The sequence below is a fragment of the Myxine glutinosa genome, chromosome 8 (assembly GCF_964187855.1).
Source record: "Myxine glutinosa chromosome 8, kmMyxGlut1.1, whole genome shotgun sequence".
Classification (NCBI taxonomy): domain Eukaryota; kingdom Metazoa; phylum Chordata; class Myxini; order Myxiniformes; family Myxinidae; genus Myxine; species Myxine glutinosa.
This window is the reverse complement of record NC_136268.1, coordinates 166,504,267-166,527,550: the sequence shown is the minus strand read 5'-3', so window position 1 is coordinate 166,527,550 and position 23,284 is coordinate 166,504,267. Positions and strand designations below refer to the sequence as shown.

Genomic DNA, 23,284 nt, shown 5'->3' with positions numbered 1-23,284 from the left:
ACGAGACGGTCGAGTAAAAGGAATAACACAATTTAATTATTATTTACACTTATGTACAAGTCGGTAGAAAGCAGACACAGAGCAGAACTTAATCAGTCTTATACTTATCCCCAGACACGGGCCCGATCACACTCACACAGGGGAATTGCAGGTAGAATGGTGTCCACGCGCTGCCTTGGTCGTCCAGGAACGGCGGCCCGGCGTGCTCTCCACTGTCCCAGCACGCCCCGCGAAGATGGCAAGCAGGTGGTGGAAAGGATCCTCGCAGCGCGTCTCTCGAACAAAAGGCAGCAGATCAGGCAGGAAGGCGGGAAGGAATGTACGCATCTCGGCGGCTTTCCACAGCGCGTTGAGTTACCAGCGCGCTATCACTCACGTAACCCAATGTAATAGAGGCTCAGCCTCAAGCCCAACCGAGCGTCACTTAATACGAGCGCTTATACTTGGTTCACGCGCGTCTTTCTCCGATCTGGTAACTCTCATCAATACGCGCCTCTCCAATAGCTCATAACTCCTCCTCCAATAGCTCCTCTTGACATACAAAGCCCTCCATAACCTGGCCCCATCCTACCTGGCTGACCTCCTCTCCAGACACACTCCCACCCGCAACCTCTGCTCTGCTGGTACCAACCTCCTGACCCCTCCATCCGGACCAAATTCAGATCCTGGGGGGACAGGGCCTTCTCCATCGCTGCTCCCACCCTCTGGAACTCACTACCTCACACCATCAGAGACTCCTCCTCACTCACCACATTCAAAACATCACTAAAGACCCACCTGTTCAACACTGCATTCAACATTCAACCTACAGCATTTAACCCCTGACTATCTCTTCTCCTTCTCCCTCCTTTTGCTTTAAATATTTCCCTATTGATTCTTGTCTTTTTGCAATTGTTGTTTTCATGTATTGTTATGCATTATGTTTTCCACTCTGTCAAAGCGCCTTTGGGCTTCTTGAAAAGCGCTATACAAAATAAATGAATTATTATTATTATTATTATTATAACTCACCGAACTCACCGCATTCAACTCGCTGAACTGCCTGGTGGGGGCTTCGCGCGAAGGGTTATATGGACACGCCCTGAGCCCTCTCAAACGTTCCAACCACGCCCTGTGACGCACTGCCGCAGCCACTCCCCTTGAGCCCTGATTGGCGGCTTGCGCTTACCGTCAGCTTCTTCGCCGCCCTTATTCGGTCCCGACTCGACCAGCCAGGCCCGCCTCGTGTCAATTCGCACCAAAAAAACCAAAGGCAGCACAAAGAGGCGTAAGGTGGCATAAGGCTGGTGGTTGTGGATGGGAATCTTAACGCCCAGCGGTATGTGGATAACATCCTGCGACCTCATCTGCTGCCATTCCTGCTAGACCACCCAGAACTGAGAACCTTTCAGCATGACAACGCTCGTCCCCATGCTGCTCGCTTTACCACTGCATTTCTCCAAGGCGAGAACATCAACACCATGCAGTGGCCTGCGCTCTCCCCTGACCTGAATCCCATAGAGCACCTGTGGGATGAGCTTGGGAGACGCGTAGTTGGCAGGGCCAGGACACGGGCAGAGCTGCTTCAGACATTGAGGACTGAGTGGGACAGAATCCAGCAGCAATCCATCCAAAGACTGGTAGGCAGTATATGCCGACAATGCACTGCCTGTATCCAAAACAATGGTGGCCACACACGCTATTGAAAGGGGACCGACATTGCACCCTGTGCTGTTCTGTACTGTAGAACAAACTGATGAGATGATGTATCTTGGTCAAAAACTTGACATGTCATCAATAAAATGCCAATGTTTCAATTAGCAATTGTTGGTTTGTTTTATTTTGAATTGTTACAATTTTATTACATTTCAAACAAGTGGTAGAGTTTCTGCCGCAGTGCGGGATGCTGGACGGAATCGATCCCGCAGGTGACTTCGGACCATCTGCCTGTCCTGCCTTGCAGTGGTGACTCTTGGCCTCCCTGATCGAGGTCTGTCATCTACAGAGTTGTGGAGGGTGTCTCTGTCCACCAGGGCCGATATCGTCTGGTGTGAACAGCCAAGGCGACGTGCCACCTCACGGAAGCTCAGTCCGCCTTGCAGCATGCCCAGGGCACGCTGCCGTTGATCCCTTGACAATCGTGGCATGTTGATTGAAATGCCCATTTTGCACTGGCCTTTTTCAAGCCAATATCAAGACATCACGTGCAGCTCATTAAAATCATCCCGTACCCCTTGGTTAATCGCTGACAGTCAAAACGGCTGTTCAACAGCTGTGCTATGAAGTGACCATTGAAGGTTCAAGTGACCATCTGTGACCGTTTTGTCTGACAGTGAAGACACTATTGTCCACAAATAAGTTCACACATTTACTACACGCAGTGTTATTGTTGATATTTAAAGGTTTCAAAGGTGGTAAGTTTATTTTGCGTTTCAGTGTGTATATATATATATATATATATATATATATATATATATATATATATATATTGTTGCGGATATGAGGATTGTATGTTTTTGATTGTGTGTATTGTATTGGAAATTGCTGTGTAACATTGTTGATTATGGCCCCTCCTGCCTCCAGAGTTGTGTAAAGGTAAAAAAGGGCGTCCCGGTAGTTAATTCCATGAAACACCACATTGAAGGACACGATAAAACCCTTGTTCAGTAGCTTATATCTTTATTATGTGTTTTAGAGTAAGGCCTTGTCTTCCAGTAACATGACACTCCATTGCACCAAGTGAAAGAGATAGATTCCCTTCATTCCCATTCCCAAAAACCTCCATTCGACCCTTTCGTAATGGCCAAGCCTCAATTTGGCAATTACATCCCCTCCAAAGCCGCCATTGGCCACGAGGCAGGGTCGGGGAAGAAAGACGTGCCCGCCCGTCGTCATCAAGGGCGGAGCCAGAGGGTCGCGCGACCAACCATGGCCGAGGTGAGCACACCGATGGGCGTGTCCTGAAGGCCGGCGGCTTAATCGCCGGAGGCGTGATAAAAGCGCGCACGCAAGGGTGACCAGGAGAGAGTTGCAAAAAGGTCCAAGGCTGAGCTGAGCTGCGTGGTGAGGTGCAAAGGAGATTAGCTGAGAAGAGAGATGAGCTATGACAAGAGCTGAGTTGTGAGGTCCAAAAGCAGAGATCATCCAGGGAAGCGCAAAAGCCTGCTATTCGTCACCTTGCTCGCCAGCGGCAGCGTCCACAGCAGCAACAAAACTCGACAGCCGTTTGGGGCCTGGACAGCGGTTTTGAGCAGGGCCGCGAAGGGACGGCGGCTGCCGAACGCGCCGATCGTGCTGCCAGCTCTGGACCTTCCTCTCCTTTCCAGCCATTCCTGCCTGCAAGTTCCCCATTCGTGTACGTGAGTTTGTTCTGTTCGTTCTGTCCTGGATAGTCAATTAAGTCTGTATAAGCTAGTAATTTGCACTGTGTCACCTGCTTTTTCATGTCCCCTGTAAATAACCGTGACTGCTCTTTTTTTGCTTGTGTGTGTGTAAATAATAAACCCCGTTACTCTTCTGTACGTCTTCTTCTTCCTCTTTGCATTCGGTCGCTTTAGAGTTTTCCCACATTGAATAGCTGTGGCGCGATACGGCCAACGTCTGGGTGATTCGGGTTTAGTTGGGGAAAAACTGTTCGGCCGCGGCGCCTCCGCTCGGCAAACAACATCCTTAACCGCGGACCGTAACAATTGGTGTCAGGAGTGTCGGATTCGGACCTGAAGCGTTTAACGCGCTCAAAATTACAAAGTACCGAAATTGCTTTTGTTTTACAAAACCCGAATTTTGAAATAGCGCCATGGCTGGTCAAGGCGACGGGATGTCGGTGGGAGAGATAGATGGGGTAGAATCGACCCAGGACCTCGGGGAAATGTATGTGGAGGAAAGAGAGGAGGAGAACATTGGCAATGTGGTTGAGGAGGTGTCAGGCGCGCAAAATGGCGCCATCGCGCACGAGGTTGAGGAGGCACAAAATGGCGGCGCTGCGACAACCGAGACCGCAGCGCTGGGGAAATTGGACCTCTTCGCGGCGCAGATGATGGGGTATATGAAAAAAATGGCTGAAAAATCCAGCAGGGACATGGACAATAAATTTGAGGGTTTAGACAAGAAATTTGAGGGGTTAGACAATGGGATAAAAGAGGTAAAGAATGGGTTAACGGGGGTGGAAAATAGAATGGCTGCCCAGGAGAATCAGCTAGAGGGGGTGAAAAATGGGTTAGAGGGGTTAGAAAACGAGATGGAAAACAAATTGCGGGAAATAGGGGAGCAATCCGCCCGAGAAATTAAACAAATGGGAGAGCAGATAGAGGAGGTGAAAATCGGGGTAGAAACCAAATTGGATGCTCAGAGGGATGAATTGGGACAGATGAGGGTGGCATCTACAAAAGAGAGGGAGGAGATGAAAGAGGAGATACGACGAGGTGTAAGTGAGGAGATCTCAGGGGTACGCGAGGAGGTAAAGCGAGGTGAAAAGCGTATAGAGAAAGAGGTGAGGAATAATACGGCTAGGTTACAGGGGGGAATAGAGGGTCTGACGAGGGGAGTAGAACAGCTGACAGTGGGACAAAAGGAACTAGTGGACCAAGTGGAAAAGAACACTGCAATAATCGGGGGGTTAAAAGCGACACAAAAAGACATTAAGAACGAATTAATAGCGACACAGAAGGAATGTCAGATGGTACATGAGGGGTTGACGAAGAGGTTGGAAGAGGTGACAGAAGTAATGGAGACGAAGGACAGAGAGGTGAGGACGCACCTAGAAACGGTTAAAGTGGCGTTGGAGGAAGAGATAGACGGGGCGCACCGGGAGATGAAGGAGATAAAGGAAAAATTAGAGGAGGTGGAAGAAGGGGTGAGTGAAATTAAGAAGAGACGGAGGGAAACTAAAAAGGAGATAAGGGAGGAAGTGATGGAGTATGTGCAAGGTCTGTGTTCAAATCATGATGATGTTCTCACTAACCAAATAAAGAGTTTGCAAGTGGCAGAGGAGGTGCGACGACGAGGTACCGAGGTGAGTGACGATATACGCGGAAATGTATATGGTGTGAGGGGAGATTCAGTCGGCTTGGGAGGTGGTGTAGACCCGGGTGTTCGTGAGGGACCAATGGTGAGATGTATGACTGGTCCGGAGTGTATGGAAAGAGGAGGTGTGCAAGGAGGCCTGGCTATGGGGAGTGAGGGGGGTGCTGGTGAGCAAGGGTGTGCAGGTATGGAGAGGGTAGCGGGTTGCGGAAGGGCGACCCAGGCATCGACACCACGAGGGGTAGTGTTTGGAGGGACGGGGGACGCGCGGGAGCCCCCCGGGAATAGCGTACTGTGGGAGCCCGAGCGGTTTGGTCCCGCGTTGATCCCGCAGGGAGTGACGCGCGGCGTCCGACCTTCGGGCGCCCACAAGGTCCCACTCGTGCCGTATGACGGCAAGAGTGATTTGAGGGCGTACCTGGCGCAGTTTGAGTACGTGTGTAAAGGCAACGGTTGGAATCCGGACGAAGGTGGAGTACACCTGGTAGGGGCACTGCGCGGTGCGGCGGCGGAGGTGCTGACAGCTTTACCACCGGGTGCTCTCACCCTGCCAGCTCTCCGTGCGGCTTTAATTAACCGTTTCGGTATTGAGCAGCAAAGCGAGCTTGTTAAAGCTCAACTTGCGCAGCGTAAACGCAAGCCCCAGGAGACCATCGGGGAACTTGCTCACGATATTCGCCGCACGGTCGGGATTGCACACGCGGACATGGCAGCGAGTTCCCAGGAAAGCCTGGCGCTGGATCACTTTATTCAGGCCCTTCCGGATCTGGAGCTCCGACAACAGCTCGCCATGTGGCGCCCGCAGACCATGAGTCAGGCGGCCGACGCTGCAGCCCGTTGGGAAGCAGCGAGGCCCCTGGCCCGGGGAGGCGAGCGCCACGCAGTGGCGGTGCGTCAGGTGGGGCCCGTGATGGGGGGCGGCCCCCCAAGGGGGCCCGCCCCCGACGGGGGGCCTGACCTGGAGAGCATGGTTCGGAGGCTGGTGGATCGGCGTCTAGCGGGACCTGGACCATGGCAGGCGGCTCCAGTGGTGGCCCCCGGTAGTCCCCGACAGAGTACCCCAATTCGGACATACAGGGGGGGGAATTTGGAATACCGGAGGCAAGCACCTTACCAGGTGAGGTGCTATAATTGTGCTCGGCTGGGTCACCGTGCGTGGGAGTGTCGAGCTCCGCGCCGGGACGTTCCCCGTCAGCCGATGCCCTCAACTCCGCCCAGTATCGATCGACCTAGCCGACCACAGACACCCCCCCCCCCCCCCCGCCAGGGCCCGGGAAACTAGAACGTGCCGGGCATGCAGGGCGGTGTTCGGCAGTAGGGGATGGAGAGAAGCCCTCGTTGACGCGACAGGTCATTCGTTGTGGCCAAATTGGAACGGGTAGTTTGACAATTCGGTGCAAAATTGCCGGCGTGGGGGTAGACGCCGTGGTGGACACGGGAGCCAGCGCCACGATCATCAGCCCCGTGGTCCTTAATTCGAGTGCAGATGGCTGGGGTAAAATCCAGCGTCTGGAAAATCATAGCTTGCAGCTGGCTACCGGGTCAACGGCTCCGATCATAGGGCGTGGTTTTGTGACCCTCAAGTTGGGATCGGTAAAGCAAGAGATAGAGGTTTGGCTGGCGGAGGTGTGCGACCCGTGCTTAATAGGGTTGGATTTGTTGACTGCCGGCGGTTGTAAAATCGACTTGGGCCGGGGGATCCTGCAATGGGGGGTGGAAGAGCTACCATTGGAGGGGGTGAGCACGGCTGAGAGGGTGGAGCTGGAGGCTCCTGAGGCCGTGACCATCCCTCCGGGGGCCGAGGCCATAGTGCCGGCCCGATGGTCAGCCCGCCCGACATGGCAGGAATCCTGCGGCCTGGTCGAACCGGCGGCAGCGCGATCCATACCTGGTTTAATCGTGGGCCGCACCCTTGTAAAAACGGACGGGCCGGTAGTGGCCGTCCGAGTAATTAATATTAGCGCAGAACCACGCACTATAGTAAAGGGCACGAAGATAGCTGGCTGCACCCCAGTTAGAGAAGTCGCGTCAGTGAGCGAGAACATCCAGCCGAGCCGGCCCCAGGGGGAGCCTTCAATAAGTTCTAGGAATTGGCCCGATCCCATTTGCGAAATGGTAAATCGGAGTAGCATAGAGTTGGGAGGTACCCAGAGGGAGGCCTTACACAAACTGGTTGGGTCCCATTTGGACCTCTTCTCCTTGTCCACCGAGGATATTGGACGTACGGGCCTGGTGAAACATCAGATCCACACCGGTGAGGCCCGGCCTATTCGTCAGGCCGCCCGACGGCTCCCTTGGAGCAAGAGGGCGGAAGCTGACGAGCAGGTTGAAAAGATGCTCGACGCAGGCGTGATCGAGCCCTCGGGAAGTCCTTGGATGTCACCTGTTGTGCTGGTCAAAAAGAAAGATGGGACCACGCGGTTCTGCGTGGACTATCGCCAGCTAAACAACGTGACACTCAAGGACTCATATCCCCTGCCAAGGATTGATGACACCCTCGATGCCGTTGCGGGCTCAAATTGGTTCACAACTTTGGACCTCAAGAGTGGGTATTGGCAGGTGGAGATGGATCGGACAGGGAAGGAGAAAACGGCATTTTCCACAGGTAAGGGGCTGTATCAGTTCACTGTGATGCTGTTTGGTTTGTGTAACGCCCCCGCCACCTTTGAGAGATTAATGGAGCATGTGCTAGGCGGCATGCCATGGCAATCATGCCTGGTATACCTGGATGACGTCCTGGTACATGCCAAGACCTTCCCCCAGGCGTTAGCTAATTTGGACCAGGTGTTCGGGTGCCTCAGACAGGCAGGGTTAAAGCTGAACCCGAGTAAGTGCACTTTGTTTGCAAGAGAGGTGGCCTATCTAGGTCATGTGATCGGCTGTGAGGTGGTAAAAACGGACCCAGACAAAATTAAAGCGGTAGAGGAGTAGCCCGCACCACGTACCATCAAAGAGGTGCGGGGATTTTTAAGACTCTGCTCCTACTACCGGCGCTTTGTGGCGAAATTTGCGGAGTTGGCCCGTCCCCTCCACCGGCTTACGGAGAAGGGGACGCGATTTAATTGGACGCGGGAGTGCCACGAGGCCTTCCAAAAATTGAAGGGGTGTCTAACATCCGCACCCCTTCTAGCTTACCCCACTAGCAACGGGGCATTTACCCTGGACACGGATGCGAGCCAGGAAGGATTGGGCGCAGTTTTGTCTCAGACACAGGAGGGCGTGGAGAGAGTGATTGGTTACTATAGTCGGGCCTTAAGTAGGCCCGAGCGAAATTATTGTGTCACTCGCAAAGAGTTATTGGCTATGCTGGCTGCCATGAACCATTTCCACCCGTACCTGTACGGGCGGAAATTTTCGGTTCGAACTGACCATTCCTCCCTGCAATGGCTCCTTCGGTTCAAGGAACCGGAGGGCCAAATTGCAAGGTGGTTGGAAAAGTTGCAGCAGTACGATTTCAATGTGACCCATAGGGCCGGGAAGGCCCATGGTAATGCGGACGCACTCTCTCGGCGTCCTTGTCTGGGGGAAAACTGCAAATTTTGTGCGAGACACGAGGAGAGGGAGCAATTGGGCGATTCTGCCCCGATTCTCGTCGTCCGGGAAACCCGGGTGAGAGGGCCAATTTTGCCACTAACCGCGGACGAGGAATTTGGAGATTTGGCTTGGAGCACGGCCCAGCAGGAGGATCCTGTCCTGGGGCCGGTGTTCAATTGGGTCAAATTGGGGCAAAGACCAAAGGGGGAAGAGGTCACCCCCCTCGGGGCGCAAACAAAGGCGTATTGGGCTCAGTGGCAGACCCTGGAGTTGAAAGGCAACATCTTGTATCGCAAGTGGGTGGAGGTTCCCTCTGATAGAACTTCCTGGCTGGTGATAGTCCCTGACAAATTTAAGAACGTCATATTGCAACAGGTGCATGGTACCCGCTCCGGCGGCCATTTGGGCAGGACAAAGACAATATCTCGGGTCCGCCGGAGGTTATATTGGGTGAATATGGGGCGCGACATACAGGACTGGTGTCGGAGATGCGACGCCTGTTCTGCCAAAAAGGGACCAGCACGGAGGATGAGGGCCCCCCTTCAATTACATCAGGTGGGGGCCCCCCTTGAGCGGGTGGCTATGGATATTCTAGGACCGCTGCCCCGCACCTGCCAAGGTAATAAGTATATCCTCGTTGTAATGGACTATTTCACCAAGTGGCCGGAGGCCTACGCCCTCCCCAACCAAGAAGCCGGGGTTGTGGCGCAGGCCTTCGTAGAAGGATTTGTATGTCGGCATGGGATTCCACAGGAGCTGCACACCGATCAGGGACGGAATTTTGAGAGTCAATTATTAAAAGATGTGTGCAGACTCCTGTCAATTCGAAAGACCAGAACCATGCCCTTGCGGCCACAATCTGACGGGATGGTGGAAAGATTCAACAGAACATTGATCCAACAACTGGCATTGTTCACCACCACCCGTCAGGATGACTGGGACGAACATCTCCCGTACCTGTTGATGCCTACCGAACTAGCCAGCACGGGGCCACCGCATGCAGTCCAGCGTTGCTTATGTATGGGCGGGAGTTACGGGCTCCCGCCGACTTGCTATGCGGTCCCGTGCCAGACACCACGGATACACCGCCGAGGGAGGGTTACGCACGTCACCTGGAGGAAGGCATGGAGCGCGTCCATGCCTTCGCCCGCCGCCAGCTCCATCTGGCGGGGGCCAAGATGAAGCGCAGGTACGACGACCGGAGCCAGGGGAGTCAATACGCTCCGGGGATGAAGATTTGGTTCTTTAATCCCCGGAGGCGGAAGGGTAGGTGCTCAAAACTCACCTCCCCCTGGCAAGGCCCGGGAGTCGTCCTGTCGCAAGTCTGTGACGTGGTCGTTAAGATCAAAATGGGCCCACGGGCCCCCCCTCGGATCGTCCATGCCGACCAGATAAGACCTTATGCCGGCGAGCAGGCGCCCTCATGGATCGCCTCGGCTCTAGATGCCGAGGCAGGACCCAGTACCTCTTGCGACAGGGGCTCGTAGCGTCAGAGGACTGGGGGGGATGGTAGTGGGAGATGCCCCATGTGATGGGATGGCCAATCCACCATCCCTCACAGCGGGGGCAAAGGAGCACTAGTTTATGGGGTTTATGGCAGTGAAAACTAGCCCGGGAGGGTTTGGATAATGTGTAGGGACCTAGAAGATTACCTTAGGTAACGGTAAGATTAGGTAGTGACAATGATACCGGTAGTGGGGACGCAGGTAGATTAGAGTGGATGATAATGACGTGGTATGTGCTTAGTTTAAAGGGAAGACGGGGAGCACTAAGTTAGCAGGGCAACAGGTAGATTAGATGATGCCGTGTGTATGGTTAAAAGGTGTGATTGCACAGGTGTGCAACTGAACAGGTGTATGGAGCAGTGTTTGAGTGAGTAATGGTGATGTGTGTTGTGTTGACCAACTGGTCCAGGAAGAGGAGGAGGGTGCAGGTGGCACCAGGTGTGAGTGCACAGGTGTGCAACAACAGGTATGAAGAACAGGTGGATGGAGAATGGTTGTGTGGAATAAATGGTAGTGTGGAATATCTGGAGTATTGGAATGGATGGTCGTGGAGTGAGTATGGTGGAAACTATGGAGTGGAGTGGATGGTGCGAAGGTGTGAATGGGGGAAGAGTGGACCCCCATCACGAATACCCGGGGCGGGTAGTGTAAGTGTTAGGTAGAGGGTATAGGTAAATTGTGGTTGGATATTGGCATCTGTGGTGCAGGTGAGAGAATGGTATTTGGATGGATGCATTAGTGTTGTGGAAATGGCTGGGCGTGTAGCCTGTTAGTGTGTGTAGTTGGTTTGGGCACTCCACCACTGTGAGGATGTCGGCCAGGTGAGGCCGCAGGTGGGCTCTGGGAGCCGGTAGTTGTTGTGGATGGGGCCCGAGGATCCGGAGGACGGACCCGGGTAGCCCAGTGCCAGAGGGCACCGAGGGGTGACAGAGCCAGGAGGGGCCTTCCCCAGTTAGTTAGGTTAGGGTGAGGAGCTAGGTAAGCTCGGGTGGCAACTGCAGTGGTGGAGGTGTGCAGGTGGGTAGACCTGCTGGGAGAGCTACACGTCTCAGCCCAGAAATTGTGCAAGGGCACCGGGAGATGAATCGGGGGAGTGAGACCCCAAATTGAGAAGCACCACAGTTTGGGCAATGGGAATTTTGTTTTCAAAACCACATAGAGTAAGATTGCCAATGGTTTGGCAGGGAAAGACCCCGGGTAGTGTAAAAGTGTGTTAAAGTCATTTAGAGGATAGCTAGGATGAAAATCTCCTTGCACCATCTACATCCACTCACCTGAGGTGACAGGTACCTCCACACCATGCCAGGTTGGTTTAATTATTTTATGATGCAAATGTTTTGGATTGTGAGACGCATCATGACGTGGGTGTGACATTGTGCTTGATGTTCCATCTCTTCCTCCTTATGAGGATTGATGACGAATTGGGTGATGGCAAATTTTGGATAGAGGGATTGTGGAGACGAATTTGGTATAAGGGAAATATGGGAAGACGTGACGATAGCGACGGATTGGTAAATGTGTAGATTTTTGTAAATATGGGGTACGGGCAAGGGTAGTGTAGGTGACGGGGGGGTGACGTACGGTAGGGACGAGCTTTCTCACTTCGCTCTCCGTACGCATTTCGCCTTGCATTGCCTTTGTTGATGTGTACCCTTGTGATCTTACCCCTCGCTCATCTGTCTTCCCCCCTTTTGTTTCCCACATGACCTGAGCGCCACTGGGCGCCGAGGGGAGCGTGCGTGAGTCGGCCATTGTGCGCCCAGAACTCCCAGAACCAGCTGTCTGCATCGATGCACCACATTATGGACCACATGTCTGTGGCCGCGCACCACTTATAGACCCCATGGGTTGGGGCATGGCCCCTCTGCTGGAACCGGCCATGAAGGCCCGAAATCTTGATGGCGGACCTTGGCCACAGGGCACCGATGCCCCACAGGTGAACCATACATAGTCGGCCCCTGTGGGCCATAAATAAATAAAAATGGACACGTTGGGTGCAAGTTTTAATACAAATAGGCCACCAGCAAAAGAAAATGACAACATCTGGATGAAAGCAAATAGCCAGCAGAGGGAGCCGAAGAGCAAGAGACCACCTGCAGGGTTAGGGGTTGTTGTTTTTATTTTTATTCATTGAACACTGATGACTGGGCACCGATTGGTGCTTGAGGGTGTATTGGTGCGTTTTTGGGTGCTTTCATGGCGTGTCGATGCAGAGCAGACTGTCTCCCCCCCAGAAAGAACAATCACAGGTCCTGGGTTGAGTTTTGTAAATAAAGTAGCGTCAATTGTAAATAATGCTCCCCACCGTCAGTGTGTAGTTTGAAGACCATTCCGCAATTCGGTTAACTGTGGGCGTGAGTCTGTTAGGCAGGGTGCAATGGAGCAGCGGGACACATTTATCTATGTTTTAAAACTGTCGCACTCAGGGTCAGGTTAAAATTAGAGGGAACTACACCTACGTGTCACACTAAATTAAAGTTATAGGCCCGGGACGTGCCTAAGAGGAGGAGGGTGCAGTGTTGCGGATATGAGGATTGTATTTTTTGGATTGTGTGTATTGTATTGGAAATTGCTGTGTAACATTGTTGGATTCTGGCCCCTCCTGCCTCCAGAGTTGTGTAAAGGTAAAAAGGGCGTCCCGGTAGTTAATTCCATGAAACACCACATTGAAGGACACGATAAAACCCTTGTTCAGTAGCTTATATCTTTATTATGTGTTTTAGAGTAAGGCCTTGTCTTCCAGTAACATGACACTCCATTGCACCAAGTGAAAGAGATAGATTCCCTTCATTCCCATTCCCAAAAACCTCCATTTCCCCTTTTGTAATGGCCAAGCCTCAATTTGGCAATTACATCCCCTCCAAAGCCGCCATTGGTCACGAGGCAGGGTCGGGGAATAAAGGCGTGCCCGCCCGTCATCATCAAGGGCAGAGCCAGAGGGTCGCGCGACCAACCATGGCCGAGGTGAGCACACCGATGGGCGTGTCCTGAAGGCCGGCGGCTTAATCGCCGGAGGCGTGATAAAAGCGCGCGCGCAAGGGTGACCAGGAGAGAGTTGCAAAAAGGTCCAAGGCTGAGCTGAGCTGCGTGGTGAGGTGCAAAGGAGATTAGCTGAGAAGAGAGATGAGCTATGACAAGAGCTGAGTTGTGAGGTCCAAAAGCAGAAATCATCCAGGGAAGCGCAAAAGCCTGCTATTCGTCACCTTGCTCGCCAGCGGCAGAGTCCACAGCAGCAACAAAACTCGACAGCCGTTTGGGGCCTGGACGGCGGTTTTGAGCAGGGCCGCGAAGGGACGGCGGCTGCCGAACGCGCCGATCGTGCTGCCAGCTCCGGACCTTCCTCTCCTTTCCAGCCATTCCTGCCTGCACGTTCCCCATTCGTGTACGTGAGTTTGTTCTGTTCGTTCTGTCCTGGGTAGTCAATTAAGTCTATATAAGCTTGTAATTTGCACTGTGTCACCTGCTTTTTCATGTCCCCTGTAAATAACCGTGACTGCTCTTTTTTTGCTTGTGTGTGTGTAAATAATAAACCCCGTTACTCTTCTGTATGTCTTCTTCTTCCTCTTTGCATTCGGTCGCTTTAGAGTTTTCCCACATTGAATAGCTGTGGCGCGATACGGCTAACGTCTGGGTGAATCGGGTTTAGTCGGGGAAAAACTGTTCGGCCGCGGCGCCTCCGCTCGGCAAACAACATCCTTAACCGCGGACCGTAACAATATATATATATATATATATATATACATATATATATATATATATATATATATATATATATATATATATATATACATATATATATATACATATATATATATCTATATATATATATATATATATATCTATATTATAATAGCCGTAGATGATTCTGTCTGTCTGTCTGTCTATCTGTTGGGTGTCTGTCCGGGGTGTGGCTTACTCGGTTTGCAGAGTAGCTCCACCCATAGCTCCACCCATTCTGGGAGTGGCTATAAACAAATATCCACCATTTTATTAACTCGCATAGCTTTGAGTCCTGTTTTGTAGGCCCGTGGTGTCTTGCTCTCCCCCAGTTTTATTTCAAATCAAATTCGATAAATCATTTCATTTTTCACAGTCGCTAACATAGTTTTAGACTCGGTTGAAAAAAAACGGGAAGAAAATCCGATGAAAGTTGCCGTTTATAGAACGAAATGAATTCTCAAAGGCCTGTAACTTCAAGGCCATTGAGTCTCTCTCACGCCTTTATCTCCAATCTAACTCACCATATGATTTCATTTTTATCGATGGTTTTACTTTTAGACTCGGTGTCAGCAATAATTGAGAACAATCCACACACGCGGGAAAATGCAGAGATATATTTTTTAAAATCGCGTCATGGTGTATCATACACCGCCCAACATGACACCGCCGGCAATGTGTCGATATATATTAAAAATTCGCTTTTGCTTTTCCGTTATGATATATTACTATTTCGTTTGATGATAGTCGTCACAAAAACGTCAACAATGATGCCGACATATATTTCTTCGTTTTTATTTCATTCAGCATATTAGCCGGAAGTAAAATATGTTTCAGGAAATTACCGAGAGATATTTCTTCGTTTTTTTTATTAGTTATGTGCGCATACACTTTAAATAGGTTTATTTGAAATCTTTAATTTTCCACAAACATTCCACACACGCGGGAAAATGCAGAGATATATTTTTTAAAATCGCGTCATGGTGTATCATACACCGCCCAACATGACACCGACGGCAATGTGTCGATATCTATTTTAAATTCGATATATCATTTCATTTTTCACAGTCGCTAACATAGTTTTAGACTCGGTTGAAAAAAAACGAGAAGAAAATCCGATGAAAGTTGCCGTTATAGAACGAAATGAATTCTCAAATGCCTGTAACTTCAAGGCCATTGAGTCTCTTTCACGCCTTTATCTCCAATATAACTCACCATCATGGTTTTAGACTCGGTGTCAGCAACGCGGGAAAACGCAGAGATATATTTTTAAAAATACACCATATCACCGCCCAACAGCCAACAAGTATCATACACCGCCCAACATGACACAGACGTCAACATTTCGACATTATCGCTTTTTCTTTAAACCGAGCCGAACCGAATAAACCGAGTGAATTCACCGTTTACCTTTGCTGACAGTCGTCACAAAACGACATATATTTCTTCGTTTTTATTTCATTCAACATTTTTAGCCGGAAGTAAAATTACCGAGAAATTACCGAGTTCAGGAAATTACCGAGACATATTTCTTCGTTTTTTTATTTATTAGTTATTTGCGCATACACTTTAAATAGGTCTATTTGAAATATTAAATTTTCACAATGTAATTTACTTGCCATTTGTCATTTGATAATTATGAGACACTTCCTATTGAGGATCGTGACAATTCATGCGGTGCGTGGAAACTTCCATTTCCAAAATGGATGAAGAACGCAGACCTGAACAGGATGCAGCAAGAAAACGAATGAGAAGGGCGAACGAGTCCGTCGTCGAACGTCAATGCAGACTTGAACAGGATGCAGCCAGAAAACGAATGAGACGGGAGAACGAGTCCGTCGACGAACGTCAATGCAGACTTGAACAGGTTGCAGCAAGAAAACGAATGAGACAGGAGAACGAGACAGTTGAGGAACGTGAACACAGACTCGCACAGGATGCTGCTGCAACAACGATGAGGAGGGAGAACGAGACCCTCGACGAACGTGAACACAGACTCGCACAGGATGCTGCTGCAACAACGATGAGGAGGGAGAACGAGACCCTCGACGAACGTGAACACAGACTCGCACAGGATGCTGCTGCAACAACGATGAGGAGGGAGAACGAGACCCTCGACGAACGTGAACACAGACTCGCACAGGATGCTGCTGCAACAACGATGAGGAGGGAGAACGAGACCCTCGACGAACGTGAACACAGACTCGCACAGGATGCTGCTGCAACAACGATGAGGAGGGAGAACGAGACCCTCGACGAACGTGAACACAGACTCGCACAGGATGCTGCTGCAACAACGATGAGGAGGGAGAACGAGACCCTCGACGAACGTGAACACAGACTCGCACAGGATGCTGCTGCAACAACGATGAGGTGCGAGAACGAGACCGTCGATGAACGCCAACACAGACTCGCACGGCATGCTGAGCAACAAAGACGTTGGAGTGCTCAGCAAACACTAGGGCATTGCCCGTACGTGGGTGCCCGTTCCTTGCCAAAAAAAAAAAAAACGACTGCCTGACTGACCAACGACTGCCTGATCGTATCTGTGTAGAAGACAACATGTCTTTAGCAGAGGCTGTTTTTGGTAATTTGAACGAAATCCATTCAAACTATGATGCGCTGGCACAACGAGCCGTGTTGTGTCCAAAGAATGAATCCACATTTGTGATCAACGATGAGATACTGGATGCATTTCCTGGGGAAGAAAAGACGTACTTCAGCGCTGATTCCATTGTCTGTGATGACCCTGAAGAGGCACTAAATTATCCTATGGAATTCCTAAATCGATTAACTCCTTCTGGAATGCCATTGCACAAACTTCGTCTCAAAGATGGTGCTGTCATCATGTTACTCCGTAACTTTGATCCGAAACAGGGACTGTGCAATGGTGCAAGATTGGTTGTTAAAAGATTGTTGCCAAACATAATAGATGGAGAAATAATTTCTGGCAGTCACAAAGGAACACGCACATTTTTACCCAGGATTAGTATTGCACCTTCCGATACAACACTACCATTCGTACTCAAACGCCATCAATTTCCAGTTCGTGTGGCATTCTCTTTCTCAATAAACAAGAGTCAAGGTCAAACATTACACAAAGTTGGGATTTACCTACCAGAACCCGTCTTCAGCCATGGCCAATTATATGTTGCATTGTCGCGTGCTAAACGATTTGAGGATGTCAAGGTAAAGGTAGTCAGTAATGGCCAACAGGGAAAAATTGATGGCCGCAGTGGAATCTTCACCCGTAATGTTGTTTACCCGGAGGTCCTGCAGTGACACCATTCAGGCAACAAAAGGAGGTCACGAAGGAAAATAGTTAATTACTCCGACACATTTAGTTGCGGTGATTGAAAAATCACCGGACTATTGTTGCTGTTTTGATGCTTTTTACTGCTGTTTTGATGCTTTTTCACTGCTGTTTTGATGCTTTTTCAGTGCTGTTTTTTCACAGCTGTTCTGATGCTTTTTCACTGCTGTTTTGATGCTTTTTCACTGCTGTTTTGATGCTTTTTCAGCTGTTTTGATGCTTTTTCACTGCTGTTTTGACGCTTTCCACTGTTGTTTTGATGCTTTTTCACTGCTGTTTTGATGTTGTTTCACAGCTGTTCTGATGCTTTTTTGCCGTTTTGCCTAAAAATCTCATTTCAAAAAAAAAAATTCCAAAAAAATCTCACAATGATGACATATAATTCAACGAAAACGTTGAAGCAACCGCATAATATTACGGTGATGTTTAACTCTGAGTGAGAATAGTTCTAAATTTTTAAAACTTTCTTCTGATATTTGTGATTTCTTTCAAACAAACTGTATTTCCCATCTACACGGGCATGTATGTATTCCTATTAACGTTATGTAAAGTACATAAATTGTGTGGATTACATCATTTGTGGATGTGATCAATTATTGCCAGTAACCATTTTATATAACTGAATGTGCAGGTGCAGCATCTAACTCAATATGTCGAAATGTCACACACATCCATGCCCGTGGGATTCCCACGGGTGACCCCGCTAGTATATATATATATGTATATATATATATGTATATATATATATATGTATATATATATATATATATATATATATATATATATATATATATATATATATATATATATATATATATATATATATATCTATATGCATACATATATATATATATATATATATATATATATATATATATATATATATGTGTGTATAGTTCCTAACATGCTATTGTATGGTCTGTGCTTTGTCTCCATTTGTGGAGACATTTGTGGGACTGTTGCTGCAAAAGTTGTTATTTGTTGGTTTGGAAAAAAAATTGTAGCACCTTAACACTCCCCTCCTCCCCTATGTTGTTGTATGCCAAACTTATTTGTGTTTACAATTTGCGTGCTTTGTACCAATACACATGCTACGTGTGAGTGTGGTAAAATTAATAATTGGTTTCTTCCTTCTTCATAATATGTTTATCCCCAAAAGACGAATCATGCATGCAGGGAAGGATACCTGCAAGATGAGAATATTCCATTCTGAAAGCTAGAGTAATGATAAAGGAAGAATAATAGGATTGTCTGTGTGTGGCCTTTCAGAACTTGCACGAGACATGAAACTATCAGAAGAGGAGATGAACTTAATTGAGCGAGAAAACCCAGTTTCTGTGGTGGAGCAGAGCTATGAACTGTTACGAATGTGGGCTGCCCGTCACGACAAGGATGCCACAGGTAGGATAGAAACCCCACAAAATACGAATGTGATTAACCAGGTGATCGTTATTAGTGCCTTTGATAGTTTATGAAGACAAATTTTCAATTATAAAAGATTTTCAACGAAACTTGCTATGAATGCAACGCTTGCATCATTTTCTTTCAAACAAATTGATTTTGTGCCAACTCAAATGCCCACTAAAATGGGCAGCAAAGTCGATACACACCTACCCAACCAATTTTAATTTGAAGGTGTAACCGAAGTCACCTGTTTCATCCCACTAAAATGGGCAGCAAAGTCGATACACACCTACACCAACCTATTTTAATTTGAAGGTGTAACCGAAGTCACCTGTTTCATCCCACTAAAATGGCAGCAAAGTCGATACACACCTACACCAACCTATTTTAATTTGAAGGTGTAACAGAAGTCACCTGTTTCATTAATAATTGGAAGATGAAGATTGCTGTTAATGTTGACTTGCTGATGTTGTTTTCTCACGCATGACAGTGGACAGGCTGCGTGATGCATTTGCACGAATCAAATGCACCGATCTCGTGCACCTGCTTGAGGAGTCCCACACCTCCGCACCGAGTCAGCCCACCTGCTCGTACCGCCACGTTGAGAACGCCATCGACTCTGAAGAGCGTGAGCCCTTAATCAGCATTTACATTTTCCTTCCTGTGGCTGCAAACCATTGATTCTGTACAATATTTTACCTCAAGATAGGACAGAGGGAACATTTTCATGCTTGAAAGTTTTTCGGCAGAAACCTTTGCAGGTCTTGTTCCAATTGTGTTTCGTGTTCTCGCGTTTCAATCGCTTAAAGTTTAGAGTGTTGTGGCATTTTACTTTATCGTGCTTTAAAATAGCATTCAGAAGAATAATGAGGATACCTTGTAGTTGTTGAAAGATGTGATGTTCATTCTATCACGTTTGCCATAAATGTCGTCATGACATTCCGTGCTCACACATCATATAATGAATGGCCGAGCTGTGCATATAACAATTCTCTCACACTTCCTCATTAGGCCAAGAAGTTTTGTACTTGGCATGTTACCCTAAAAGTTTACCTAAACGCTTATTTTTATAATTGTTTGTATTAGAATTCGCTTTATATATTTCTATTATTAATTCGCTTTATATATTTCTATTATTAATTCGCTTTATATATTTCCATTATAATTCTCTTTATATATTTCTATTATAATTTGCTTTATATATTTCTATTATAATTTACTTTATATATTTATATTATTAATTTGGTTTATATATTTCTATTATTAATTCGCTTTATATATTTCTGTTATAGTTCACTTTATATATTTCTATTATAGTTCACTTCATATATTTCTATTATAGTTCACTTTATATGTTTCCATTATAATTTGCTTTATATATTTCTATTATAATTTGCTTTATATATTTATATTATAATTCGCTTTATATATTTCTATTATAATTCGCTTTATATATTTCTTTTATAATTCCCTTTATATATTTATATTATAATTTGCTTTATATATTTCTAATATAATTCGCTTTATATATTTATATTATAATTTGCTTTATATATTTATATTATAATTCGCTTTATATATTTATAATTTGCTTTATATATTTCTATTATTAATTCCCTTTATATATTTCTATTATTAATTCCCTTTATATATTTATATTATAATTCGCTTAATATATTTCTCTTATAATTCGCATTATATATTTATATTATAATTCACTTTATATATTTATACTAGCAGAAGTAACCCGGCGTTGCCGGGCGGGGGAGGAGGGGAGGGGCGGGGCGGGGTGGAAGGGGAGGGGAGGAGAGGGGGGGAAGGGGAGGGGGAGGAGGGGAAGGGGATGGAGGGAGAGGGGGGGAGGGGGAAGAGGAGGAGAATGGAGGGGGGAAGGGGAGGTGCTGGGGGGGAATGGGGGGGAGGAGGGGAAGGGGGTGGAGGGGGGAAAGGGAGGGGGGAGGGGGAAGGAGGGGGGAAGGGGAGGGGAGGGACGTGAGCGAGTCTGGCGGCGAGGATGGAACATCACGTGATCGCTCTGAGCGAATCAGCAAGCTGCTCTGACACAGGCTGAGATTCAGTGTATAATGTTCCTCGCTGAAATGTGCGAAGGTAAATATGAATAAAATATATTGTTCTCGTCATCGGAGGTCATTTTTAGGTACGCCTTGTCCTTCCCAGGCCCAATGGCCATGTGTATGCCAAAAATCAAGTACGTGAGCGAGTCTGGCGGCGAGGATGGAACATCACGTGATCGCTCTGAGCGAATCAGCGAGCTGCTCTGGCACAGGCTGAGATTCAGTGTATAATGTTCCTCGCTGAAATGCGCTAAGTTAAATATGAATAAAAAATATGGATCTCGTCATCGGAGGTCATTTTTAGGTAGGCCATGTCCTTCCCAGGCCCAATGGCCATGTCTATGCCAAAAATCAAGTACGTGAGCCGCTCCGTTTAGGAGTCTATAGGTAACACACACACACACACACACACACAAACTGTGTTTTATTTATATAGATTATTCATTCGCTTTATATATTTCTATAATAATTTGCTTTATATATTTATATTATCAATTCACTTCATATATTTCTATTATAATTCACTTTACTTTGTATATTTCTATTATTAATTCGCTTTATATATTTCGATTATAATTCGCTCTTCTTTTTCCTCTTCAAAAACTTATCAAATAAATCCTTCAACCACACCAACACATACAACTCTTCCTTTCTGCATTCTCTAAACTCGCCTTTACATCACCCCAACCCTAACGTTTTCAAACGTTTATCAAACTTGAAAATTTCAATATTCCCAGCTTACTATGGATGTTTGTATTTAATTAATCATTCATTTTATAAAACACACCAGTGTCCCAATTCCTATTCCCCTCTATTCTTTCCTACACCCATTCCATCATGACTTCCCCCTCCCTCTCTCCTTCAAACCCCTCCCCCTCTTCCCTTCTAACCCCCCTCCTCGCCCCTCGCCTTTAAATTTCCCTCTCTCCCTCCCTTCAAATTTCTATCCTCACCCTCCCCTTCAAATCTTCCCCCTCCCCCTCCCCTTCAAAACTCTCCTCTCACCCCTCCCCTTCAAAACTACCTCCTCACCCCTCCCCTTCAAAACTCCCACCTCACCCCTCCCCTTCAAAACTCTTCTCTTATTCCTTCTTTTCAAATTTGCCTCCTCCCACTTCCTCTCTCTTCCAACTCATTCCTCCACCCCCGCCAATCTTCTACTTCTCTCTGCCTCCTCAAACAACTCCTCACTCTGCTCACCCCATCACCATCTAGCCTTTTGTCTTCCTCATCCATCCCCTTCTAGCTCTCCTGCAATCTCTGACACACTGTCAGCAGCTCTCCCTACCTCCCCCTCTCCTCCCTCATCTTACCTTTCCCCACCCCTCCCCTCTCCTGTATCCGATGCTCCCCCTCCCTCTTCCTTAACAGTATTGACCACAAGTATCCGGGGCCTTCGTTCAAACCTGATTGATCTCTCCATTCAGGTTGCTTCTGACAAAACAGATCTGCTTAATCTGCTTAACAGAAACTTTCCTCCTTCAAGATGTCTGATTCCTTAATATCTCTGATTTCAAGATGATGTCTCTGATTCCTCTGGTATGATAGACCTGAGCCTTGTCCTGGAGGTGGGGTTGCTATCTTTATCAAAAACTCTTTTCCTCACTCTCCTTGCACTGCCCTCTCTCCACCCCATCCCCAGGAGTACCTCTGGCTACGGCTTCCCCTTCGCTCCCACCTTTTGTTCAGATGTGTTCTGTACCGTCCACCAAACAGTGATGACTCCATTTACATCTCGCTGTCTGACAACATGGATCAACTTCTATCCACTCATCCCAACTCTCTTCCTCATTTGTGGTGACTTAGATTGTCATCATGCCAGCTGGCTGGGTGTGGGTACCTCTCGCAGCAGCCATGGCACCTCAGCATAGGATTTCTGCGACTCATTGGGACTGACGCAATCTGTCAATTTCTTGACCCGGATCTCAGTGAATGGAGGAGCTTCTCTTCTAGACTTGGTTATGATAAACCTTATTAGAGCCTTTCACTCACTCACCACAGGCAGGCTGGTGGTCTTTCTGTCTTCTACCAACTCCTCGCTGGCCCAGCCCCCCCCCCCCCCCCAGCCTTGTCTGTGCTGTGACCCCCAAATACTCCTACAGGTCGCACAAGATCTGCTAGTAAACCCTCTGCTGTTGAAACTACCAAAATCAAGACCCTCTGCTCACCTTCACTCTTTCATTCCTCTTTTTCCCACCTCTGGAAAAACCTCCTCACTCTCTTCAATCCCACTCCTCCCTCAAGGTCTTGAAAACATCTGTTCACCACCATCTCTTATCTTCCCCCATCCAAAACCTTGATCTTTTCTACCCCCGTTAATTTCACCCCAGATCCACTTTTTTGAAATACCAACTTATTTCCTGGAAGTCCTTGCAGTGTCCTTGTGTTTTATACTTCTCCCACCCCCCTCCTTCCCACGCCTCCTCCCCCCAAGCCCTTTTCCTCCCACAGATCTCCCGATGCCCCTGCTCTCAAATGTTGTGTTTGTGCTTCCCCTTCTCTCCCCATCTTGTCTACCGCTACCTTTATTATATGTTTTGTGTGTGTTTGATTTTTTGCGTGATAAATGTTAGCTCTTTCACGAGCCTCAATGCTGTATACCAAAAAAAAAAAGACCGGCCAAGCTTCCCACGGCCAGCCCTACGAGAACATGGGAATAATCGTGACCGTTAAAGAACAATAATTTTAATTTTAATAACAACAATAATAAGAATATTGCGGTGGATTGACCCACC

General features: G+C 47.9%; 1 protein-coding gene across 1 annotated transcript in view; it reads left to right on the top strand.

Annotated features, from left to right (window-relative positions):
* The first annotated feature begins 11,881 nt into the window (after positions 1-11,881).
* LOC144893353 (ankyrin-2-like) overlaps positions 11,882-23,284 on the top strand; it is a 144,800-nt gene continuing 133,397 nt past the window's right edge. The window contains exons 1-3 of the mRNA XM_078783910.1: positions 11,882-11,976; positions 18,340-18,471; positions 18,965-19,102. Coding sequence (XP_078640036.1) covers positions 18,354-18,471; positions 18,965-19,102 — 256 coding nt within the window. The 5' untranslated portion in view covers positions 11,882-11,976; positions 18,340-18,353. The remainder of the gene's footprint in view (positions 11,977-18,339; positions 18,472-18,964; positions 19,103-23,284) is intronic.